Raw genomic sequence first — 11069 nt, 5'->3', positions numbered from 1 at the left:
CCTGTACGTGGGGGCCGGAGCGATGCCGCGGGGAGGGGGATGCCGTGAGGAGGGGGATGCCGTGAAGCCCCGCCGGGGGCTGCGGTCGAGTCCGGCGGTCAAGTGTGGTGCGGCCGGGACTCGGGAGGCTGCTGGGGGCATGAAACCCAGGCAAGCAGGGCGCAGGAGACGCGAATGGGCAGGCGCGGCTGCGGTGCCGCGGAGGGCGGTGATTCCGCCGCGGGTACGCGGGGGATGTCTGGGTTGAACAAAGGCACGTGTTGGGCTCCGACCGAACCTCCCGGGGCCTCCCTGCAGCCCGGCCGGGGGCGCGGGGCGATGGGCTCCCCGCGGGCCGGGGCCGCCCCCGTGCCGGCCGAGGCGGGGCCGCGCAGCGCGGGCGGCGGCGGCGCCGGGCTCGGCATCGGTGACGCGGAGCCAATCAGGGCCCCGCGCTGGCGCTGCCGGCCCGGCCCCGCCGCCGCCCGGGCACGGAGAGCTGCGCACGGGGAAGCGCTGCCGCGGGAGTCCGCGGACGCCTCGCCCCATGGGGATCGAGAGCTTCTGCAGCGCCGACGCCTCCGAGCCCTTCTGGGTGAGCGGCGGGACGGGGCCGCGGCGGCGGCGGCGGCTGCCGGTGTGGGCACGGAGGGATGGCGGGGAGCAGGGCGGGACGGGGCTGGTGGCGGAGCCCGAGGGCGCTCCGGGGGAGCGGAGCCTGCGGTGCCGGCGCTGCCCTGGGGCGGAGCGGGGGCTGCGGTGCCGGAGCCCCGGCCCGGGCCGGCGGGGGGGCCGCGCCGGGGCCGGCGGGTCCCGGTCTCCGCCTGCGCGCGATGTCCCCGCGCCCGGGTCGCAAAGGGGACACCGCGCCTCTGTGCGGGGCTTCCGGCAGGAAAATGCCTGGAGGGGGGAACCGGCGGGTGGGTGCCTGCCTGGGAGACTGGGAGCGAGCTCCCGAGGGAGCGGAGCAGGGCTCTGCCGGCCGCGTTACTCGGGGCTGTGCGGTAACAACAATAACGGTGTCTGGCGGCTCGGGAGCGGGGTGCGCTGGGGAGGAGGCCACGGACACGCGTTCTGCAGGCTGGCAGCTCTGTAGCGTGTTTGCACAGCAGTGTTTTCGCTGTTCCTCAGTGGAGAGCGGGTGAGCGCAGGTGCTGTGGGTGAACTGGAACCAGCTGTGCACAGGTGAGCGGTGTGGGGACGCTGCAGTTGGGTCCTGCTCAGCTGAGACACGGGGGTTGTGCACGGGCACGCAGGTGCTGCAGCAGCGAGGCACCTGGGGTGAAAATCCATCCCAGGAAGAAACAGGTTATACGGAGAAGGAGGTTGTGTGGAGGAAGGGAGGAGAGAGAGATGGAAGTCAAAGGAAGAAAACGTGGAGAGAGCTACCGAAGGCAGTATAGGGGTGAGAGGAAAACGTGGAAAGAACTACTTGTGTATTCATCAGATATTTGTCAAATGGTATTGAGCTAAGGAGCTACCTTACTAGTTAAAAAATTAAAAAAAGAATCAGATGTCCCAACAAATGCCATTGTAATGTTTTGTCTCGAGAACCATTAACATATTACCCAGCTTATATTTAGTTTTTCCCAGCTGATCAAAATTGACTCTGCTAACCTGCTTTTGCATTCCTTATGCTCATATCTCTTTTCAGCTAATTTTCAGGTTTCCTAGAAATGGCTAAATTATGAGTTGTCATCATACATTTTTTCCCCCTCTCCTAGTGTGAGACTTTTTATTTGAAGAGCTTTAGAGAATGCATGTTTCAGAATTGGTTTATGGAAAAACTGACTTGAGAGAGTAGTAGTATTGTGAAAAAGAGCTGCTGGCTCATTCCCTGAGCTGTGGAATTGCAACATCAGGTGGAAGCAAGAACTACACTTAGGATTTTGGAAGCAACTAGTTTATGCAGGATTTCTGATAGCAAATTCTTTTATTAGGAAAACACTATTCTTATGTATACTACAGCCATTTCTGGTATTTGTCGTGTGTCATAACTATTCCATACATTTTTTCACTAGTTGCATTGGTTCCCGAGGTTTTGGGATTTGTCATCCATCTCCAAATCACATGGACTCTGCCTTTCATTTCTTCCAGCTTAAGATCCTTTGGGTGTGGTTGTTTGATTTCTGGATTCTTCTAATCCCGCAAAAGAACAATTGTGTATTCTAGCTGGGGTTAGATGTGCTTGGAAAAATCTTCCTTGTCTTCATAAGTAACACTCTGTTTCCACTTGGTTGTTGCATCATTCCCAGTAGTGGGGAGGGTGGCAGTGGTGGTTTGGGTGCTCATGGATACTCTGGCTGCTCCGTTTTCTGGCATCTCCATTACTGCTGCTGTTTGAAGCTGAAGCAGTAACAGATTTTCAGAAAATGCCTGTGTATATGTGGTGTTCTGCTGGGCTTTAGATACCACGTGTGGTTGTGCTGCTGCCCTTCCTGTCTTGAAGTACTTCACTCTTCTGCTCCTCAGAGCTGGGTGATATCTGCATACCTGGTGGCACGTGTTACTGCATTCCTGTGGTGAACTATATGGCTGCATCAGCTATTTTGGTTGGTCCTGAGACCGTGCTAGAGGAGCAGAGGGATTTCTGGCAAACTCAGCTTCAAGGAAAAGATGTGTTTTCTGTCAAAGGTGATGCTGAGTCTAGGACAACTCAGTTTTGAATTGTGGGGGAGACTGTGGTTGAAAGGACTTAATGGACCCTTAAAAACTGTATGCTAATCTTCTTAGGCTTTGCTGGCCAGGATTTTTCTTGTTTGCACACCCGAGGAATGTTATTGTTGAAAGTTCTTGTCTGAGAATTAAACAGTTTGGTTTTATTTAATACTTAGTCTGAAAGGTCAGGAGCCCAAGAAAGTTTGCCATCTTCTTCTTCACTCTGTTTTTTTTTTTCCTTTTCTCACTGTTTAGCCTACTTCTGTGTATTAACTTCACTGTTTATAGAACTTTACTGCATCTTGCTTCCTTTGAATCAGACTCACTTTTTAAAAGGGTACTGTTTAACCTTTCCTTGCTCTGGCATCACTGAGTATCTCAGAATGAGTATCCCGTCCATAATATAAAGAAAGGTACAGCTGTGTAAGATAAATTTACTATTTACTGATAGCTGTTGATGACAATAAAAGCTTTAAAATACTCTAGTGGACTTGAGGTAGCATTTTGCACTACTTACATTCTAGTTCAGTGACCTTAAGGGCCTGTTTAAGCTGTAAAACTTTTTTTTGACCTAACATAGCTGAGATAGCTTTGGCCAGAGTATCACTAGTGTCTGCGTGCAGTCTACCTTGTTTCAATAACCAGCACACAAAAAACCAAAGGTAAAGTGGGGTGAGGACCACTGTCACTCCAGGTAAGCAGGATAAGTGTCAAGGCAGATGGAGAACTTGCTGCACACTTTGGCCTGCTGACCTGGCTGTCTGGACATGTGTGCATGCAGTCAGTGCTCTCAGTGCATTTACATTTTGAAATAGTCATCTGGGTTTCCTTTCTTCTGAGTAAAATTTTGATTTTGGTTTTTCAGAGCTTGTAACCTCAGTATCATGTTTAGAGAAGTCTTTTCATGTTTAAAAGTGCTAAAGGAAGAGGTTAACAGTTTTTGTGGCACTGGGATATTTCAAGGCCAAAACTCAGAAGGGCTTTTATGAAAAAGAAGTAGGAAATATGACTCTGAAACTTTGAGGTTCTTCCTTATACTTAAGGGAATGTGAGATAAATGGCTTATATTTATATAAGCTCCTATCATGTCCTTCACAGGCAAAGACATTGTGTTTTTTAAAGTTGATTTAGACAAAAGTTAGCTCCACTTCTTTACTTCAGTGAGAATTCAGTTGAATTTTTTTCCACATTTTTCTAGTTGGGCTTCTGGTTGTTGAGGAAGGAGTTAAAGCAAGTAATTGCATTGACTTCTAGGAGAGAAGCAGTTTTCATCTCCTCTGTTTTGAAAACTGGAGTCCTGTAATTATTCAAGCTGTATCTCTGCCTGTGTAAACCCTGGCCTCTTTCTTTCCTATTGGTGCAGAAAGCTTTTGTGGAGCCTCTTCAGTGTTAGTAAGGAAATGGTATCCACTCACTGTTCTAGGTTTAGCACTTCTTCATATGAAACCAAACTACAGAAGAAAAACAGGATGAATGAGTAAAGGTGAGGCAGACAATTTCTAGGGACCAGCTTGGAGGGGTTGGGCTCTGCTCCCTTTGCTGTCCTTCCTCTGTCTGAGGCTTTCAGGCATGTTTGTCTGCCTAAATAAATGTATTTTCTTTGTCCAAAGAGATTATGTTTTGTATTTGGGTTGACATTGTTTTAGCCAGAGAGATCTATAATGTAGCTTGAAAGAATTTTATTAAGGAAAAAAGTATTAATATTCTTTACTTCCTTATATTCTTAGCTGACATTTGTGAAGCGATACTGTGTGACATAAACAGCTGCTGTGCTTATATTGTTTATGAGGACACTGGTAGTTTTACTGAAATAGACTTCTGAAGGAAAACCAGACATTTTATGTAAGGAGCAATTTCATGTTGTTCTGAAGATCTGTGGCTTATGCTTCCATGCATCAGATAAGCAGTAAATTGGCACGTATCTTGGAACCCTGCAGCTTTTTGCACTGCAAGATATGTCTTTAGTGCTTTTCTGGTGTGTTCGTGGCAAAGCTAGGGAGGAGGTTTGAGGTGCTGTGAGAGGGTGCTGGGTGAGCTTGATAAAAGCTATGAATTTAACCTTGATAAAAGCTATGAATTTAACCTCTGCCTTTACTTGTAGAGGTATCAAGTTTAGGAGTGCCTTTGTGACCAGTTAAGAGTATGCAGATCAGGAAACTTCTCATTTGTTGATAGAGGAAGGTCTTACGTGGACAGTGTTAGGAACAGAGGAGCAGCAGTAGAGTGTTAAACAGAAAACCCTTCACTCAAGACGGTGCCTTTATTACAATTAACAGCAGATTGCATGATTTGCATGGCTTGGCTGCTGTGTTCTTAAGTGATGAAAGCCAGAGGCCCATTTGTCAGCTTTCTCCCATTTAAATCTGTAAGACATTTTTTTTATTGGTCATATGAACAAGGATCTAAATTTGCGTAGAAATTAAACTTAGATTAGAAATGAAACTGATATCCCTTGATCCAGAATAGATCAATTTAGGGGAAATACAGGGAAATTAAGCCTGATAATCTGTTGTTGATAGGGATTTTCTGAACAGATGACCTGTCATTCTACAGCTGTCAGTTCAAGGTTGCTCCAAAAAGTTAAATGAGGAAAGAAAAGCAGCAAAATGCCTGAATAACTCTTGCTGTTCCATGCAATTACAGTGCAGTTTACATTGAAACACTGTGCTATACTGGGACCAAGGGAAGGTCAACCCAGGTTGTGCTTGAAGTCATTCTGGGTCATCTCTAAAAAGCCTACTGCTGGGTACTGACCTTTTGCTTACTTTTAATAGAGTCAGAATTCCCTGCATTACTGTTTTCTCCCTATTTGCATCTGTGGGAGCTTCAGAGACAGTTTATCCCAACTTAAGCTGTTCTCTTTGTCCCTTGATAAGGTCCCCAGGTCTGTTCAGACTTCTCAGTGATTTGAACTCAAGGTACAGGCTGTTGCCTGTATCATTAAGCAAAAACCCTGGTTTTGGTGCAAAAAGGAGATGAGAGCAGGAATCTTTTTCTCCTGTATCCTGTTACGTAACAGTGATTTCAGTGAAAAACTTTACAGAAAGGTAAAACCTATCCTTTGATTCTGAAACTGAATGGTAAATATTTTGTTGTCATTTGGCCAAATATTATCTTGTGGCACTTGAAGATATGTCAGGGAAGTCTGTAGAGAGAGGCTGCATTTTAATTTTGCAAGTACTGATATATTCTGTCGTGTTTTTCTGACACAAAATAAATAGCCACAATTGAGTGGCTTTTAGCTTCTTGGGTTACTTACAACTCCTGTAAGTGCCACAACTGCAGGTGCTCCTTTCTCTGCCGATTTCTTAGCACCAGCTTCTTATTTTAGGCTTAAAGGTTCTTCTTATTTTAGGCTAAACAACAGCAAAACATGCTTTTTTTCTAGTAATTTTACACACAGTTTCAGCTGATGCAGTGCTTTCTATAACAAAGGATCTCAACTCCTTGTAAATGTGAGGAAATACCGATGTTTGGGTTTGGGACAAGGAGGTGCAGACACCTGATTTAAATGCAGGACTAATTATTGGAAGGTAGAGGCTTTTTGTTGGCTATGTTAACAAGTCAAATCTGCATTATATGTCATTACTGCTGAGAACTTAAACCGTTGCTAAAACCATTTCTAACTTGCTAAAACCATTTCTAATAGAAAACATTATGAGAAATTAAGGGCATTTCTCTGTCACTTACTGGTACTTTTCCACCCTAAATCTTCTTTATATAAAGGATTTAAAAATTTTAGGACCTGTCTTTATTATGTGATTATTATTTTTTTTAACTTTCCACCTCTTGCTCTAACAGTCTTGTCTTGTGACAACATTAAGAGATTATAAGAATAAATCTTATATTTCAGAATTACTTCAAAACAAAGGAAGAAGGAGGGGCATGGTCTCTTCCCCCATCTGAGGTCTCAATTCCTGAATGGTATTTTGGGGAACCGGTCTAGAAGGCTTGCTTATGAATGATTTAAGGCTCTTTATATGACTTGCATGTCAAAATCTTAATTGGAGACCTGTATTTTTTTGAACTTTTGCTAAACAGTTATTTGTTCCTTGCTTCCCTGACTCCTAGCATTTTCACCAATGAGCTTCATACTTGATAGCAGGAGTTTTGTTCTGTTCATGATTTTTTGAGAAATGTTTTGTGTTCTCACTGTTTGGTGATCACCCCCTGCCCAAGATTCTAATATCAGTTTAAAAGAAGATCCCGTATTGCATGGAAGGCTTAGTTCTCCTGTAGTAGTAAAGAAAACTCCAAGCTATGTTTTTTCTGTGGGTGAACATGATCTCCCCCAGAGGTTGGAGATCTGAATCTATTTCTTAGAACCCAATGTGGTAATTACCATTAATGTTTCTTATTTCAACTTTGTGGCAGTTGAAGAACAAAAAGGCAGAAACATGGGTCTATTTGGGCTGTTATTGGCCTGAAGAAAGGTCTGAGAACTTCGTGGGTATAGGAGCACTTACCCTCACATGAGACCACGAAGGGAAGTACTGAAGTCTCTTCCCAAATTGGCATCAGGCTCACTCTGTGTTCATTTGTTCCACTGCCTGTGGTAAGTGGTATAGGTCTGTGCAGGGGCATAATTCCAAAATTTCTCCTGGCAGAAGTAGTTTCAAGAGTCTGTGGAGATCTGGGAATGAGATCAAGTATTTGGTTGTGTGGCTTTTACTTTTTAGTAGAATCCTGGGTTTGTGTGTTCAAAAAATTAAAAAAAAATAAAAATCACTGCTGCCTTTCATCAAGCATGTGAAATAGCTGTTAGAAAAGTATTACTGTAAAATCTGTACAAGTATTTTAAATTTTTCTTCCGCCTCCTATTCGCAGAGTACACCCTTAGATGTTACAGTAAACCAATAAACCATTCATTTCATACAGTTAGTACAGACTTCAAAGGAATTGGCTGTGTATTAAAAGTTTCATATAAATGCAGCATGAGGTCACTGTGTGCACCACCACAAAGGTTATATTTTACTTGTACATTCTGCACTAACTTCAGTTGCAAGAAAAACAACTGCATTGTGTCATAGGAGAGGTCTGTGCATTTCAGGAAACATCCTGTTTATTAAGAAAAAAAGCTAGAGGAAATAAATGTCAGCTGAAGTGGAAAAGTATGTTTGTCTGTGTATATTATGCTGCTTCATCTGGAATTGATTCTAGAGCCATTGGATCCTCTAATGCAAGTAGTACTTTTTTTTCAAAATAATTTCAATATAATAGACCTAGTATTTTTAAAGGACTTATAAACATGTAAATAGGAGTTTGTGATGGCTATTTCAATGTCATATAGCTCGTTTTGTACCTTGTTTACCAGTTTTAGGGATGTTGTTACTGTCAACTGCTTGTTTCTGTGAATGTTCCTGAGCAGATAGGAGGGGTGTTTCTGCTGCTTTCTGGGGGGGTTCTGGAGTATTTTTCTTGCACAAATATCTGTTACTTGTTTTATCAACCTTTATACACCACCTGTGGTGTAGCCTGAACAGCAAGCTCAGCAGAGCAGATGTTATGCTGGTCAGGGTTGTGCGTGATTGTGCTTGTTTAGGCTCTATTCTAAATATGCTCTTAGACAAATGGTGAGCTTCAGCACATGTTTCATGGTCTGACTCCAAAATGTGAATGAGAGAATAAAGAAGCTGTATCAGGGACTTTTTAAAAACAAGGTGAGAATTCCTTTAAAGCAACCTTAAAGAGAGAGGACCTCTTCTGCACCTGCCCTCACCCTGTTGCCCACTGATGCAGCTCTTCTAGGCTCGGCCAGATTGGCCAAATCTCCTATTTGAGGAGAGGCAGGCAGGAAACTTGCTGTTCTAGATAGATGTCTTGAGGCCATCAGCTTTTAGCCTACCCTGAGGAGAATAGTTGAGTCAGCTCTTGGGTTTATAGATGCTACACCGGGGAATTTTTTAATGCAATATCTAGAGCTGCCAGATTGTGAGACTTCCGATTTCAGTGGGAAAGTGATGATATTATTAAAATGAAAGTTGTCAGCTGCAATTACAGTGTTACTGCCTGAGAGAGCTAATTACTTGCACTCAACTAAAATGTAAGCATTGCATTAAATGAAAAGTGTTTTTTACTGTTAGGAAGATAAGATTGAGAAACCATATCTTGGTATTACAAAGGAGGTGGGTGATACTGAAGTAATGGGTACACACCAATGTCAGTGTCAAACGCCATTTGAAAGAGTAAGTGTTGGCCATGATATTAAGATTCCAGTGTGGTTTTGTAATCTCATTTTTTTACACAGGTGTGTGGTAATGTTTAAGTAATTTTTCCGTCACAGTTGGTTCATGCAGGTGGATTTAACAGTGTGCTGGCAGCCTACATCTCCAGCACACTTGCACACAGCAGGCATGCAACTGAGCAATTTTGGTCTCTTCATTTCTGCCAGTGAAAATTTTAAAATGTGCTGTGGGTCAAGTAGGATTATTGATGTGAGAACAAGCAGCCACTGGCTGCTCACTAAACAGCCTTTCCTGGCTGCCTGTCCAGTGTCAAATGCTGTTATTCCTCAGGTTAGGCATCGTGGAGACATAGAGCTTCCCTGTGCTCTGCCTTCCCTCAGCACAGGCACAATAACTGATCTTTTGTGTTACACCTTTGTCTTACATTCCTGCTGCCGATGTTTTTATCTTGCCTGCTCCCGAAATTTTAGACAGGAGTTAATATAGTTCTTAATTTAGCTAGAGTTTATGCACTGTTAAATAAGTGGTTTACCTGTGAATAGAACCAGGTCATTTGATTCTGGAGAATGCCAAGAATTTTTTTGTGCCCTTCTTGTAGATAGAGGTTTTCACTTCAGACGTGATAGGAAGGTTTTTTGTGCCACGAGAGAAAACATGCTACAGGGCACAAAAACTGTATTTTTCAGCCACAGTGCTGGTGGTGTAAATGAAAACTGAGAAATAGGTCAGAAAAAAATAAAACTCTGAAACTGGGTTTATATAAAGCAAAGGAGAAGCGTGTACTTTATACTGGCAGAACTAGTCTAGACTTGTGTAACTGAACCTGATGATTTGAATACGAATGCATGTTGGTTTCATGATGAGAGTGACGTGTTTTCCAGCTACAGTTGAATCTCATAAAGCTGTGGTATCCTCCATGCAGAACTTGGGCTATGCCTGTCTTCTATCCTGTCTTCTGTAATGAATTGAATTCCTCTTGATTTTGTCTGCTGAGGGCATCAACAGCTCGGTTCAGACTGGGAACGTGCTGCTGATGTGACCTACTGACAGTCCCCTGTCCTGCTTGTTGGGTCTCTCAAGTGTGGCCTGAGTGACTTTTGGACAGGTGTTAACTGGGAAATGTGCTCCGGTGGCTCTTGCACAGGTGGTAACTGGGAAATGTGCTCCAGTGGCAGATGGTCAGTCTGCAGCAGAGCCTGCAACTTCAATTGGTGTGGACCTGAGTGAGAGGAAACTTGTGAGGCTGTTGCTCAGCAGCAAGTATTGTGTCTACAACCCCATCCCTGTCTCTGCTCCTGCCTTGTGTAGACACAGCCTGAGGGAATTGCACCTACGGAAACAGCAGGAATAATACTGCCGAGTCTCTCTTCGTGCATTCTTTGCCTTTTTCACCTGAAATGAATGTAAAATGGAAGCAGCCTCTGCACCTCACCTGTGTGTTGCCATTTCTCTTGTACTGAGAGGAAAAGTGGATTTTAAGCTAAGCATGCTCCTACTTGATAGCAACAGCCTCTGGATCAAATCCTGGAAAAAGTATGAAAGAAGATACACTGATGTTGCTGCAGCTGTTAAATTCTAGCAGATAACCAAAATTGCCTGTTTGTCCCACCCATCCTTCTTGCCTTTTATGCAGAAACGAACACCTCCAGATAACTTGCAAATGTGAAAGTCAAATGAAAGGTTGCACGTGTTTTTAGAATGTCCTCCAGCCAAAATGCATAGCAGTCATGCATACAGCACTTCTTGCTTTTATTTCGCCACGTGGCAGTGACATGTGCATTACCTGCTCTGACCTTTCTGCTACTTTCCTGATTCATTTTACAGCAAGCGCTTACAAACACTGCAGAAGGAGTTAGTAACTTTCTTAAGCAGTGTGTAGATTTCCAAAAGTTTACTCAATAAAATGCTCTTGTTTGTTTGTGGTAAAGCTGATTACATCCTGTCGATTTACTTGTATAATCTTGTAACTGTCTTAATTTGTGAATTGTAAACTGTTCTGCAGAGTCATGAGACTTTTTCTTGGCTGTTGTGCTGTAGTGGAGCAGCTGGGACTTGGAAAGCCGAAAACATTTGTGTGGTGGCTAAATGTAAGGATGACTCAGCTGAAATTTCTGATGAGTTATGCAGTCAGGAAACTTAATAAGCATGTGGCTTGCCCACAGTGTCTCGCAGGCACTGCCTGGTCACGAACAGCTTATGTGACCCCTCTGCAGATACATTAAAACATAATTGGGCATTCATATGCTC

At 44.0% G+C, this 11069-nt stretch overlaps 1 protein-coding gene across 6 annotated transcripts in view; it reads left to right on the top strand.

Annotated features, from left to right (window-relative positions):
* The first annotated feature begins 454 nt into the window (after positions 1-454).
* LOC113968074 (multidrug resistance-associated protein 1) overlaps positions 455-11069 on the top strand; it is a 48477-nt gene continuing 37862 nt past the window's right edge. For all 6 annotated transcript variants that reach the window (XM_027684300.1, XM_027684298.1, XM_027684296.1 and 3 more), the window contains exon 1: positions 455-574. In XM_027684300.1, coding sequence (XP_027540101.1) covers positions 527-574 — 48 coding nt within the window. In that variant the 5' untranslated portion in view covers positions 455-526. The remainder of the gene's footprint in view (positions 575-11069) is intronic.

The sequence above is a fragment of the Neopelma chrysocephalum genome, unplaced genomic scaffold, assembly GCF_003984885.1.
Source record: "Neopelma chrysocephalum unplaced genomic scaffold, ASM398488v2 Primary Assembly neopelma1_65c, whole genome shotgun sequence".
Classification (NCBI taxonomy): Eukaryota; Metazoa; Chordata; class Aves; order Passeriformes; family Pipridae; genus Neopelma; species Neopelma chrysocephalum.
The sequence above is the reverse complement of the archived record's forward strand: the minus strand, read 5'-3'. Positions and strand labels throughout refer to the sequence as shown.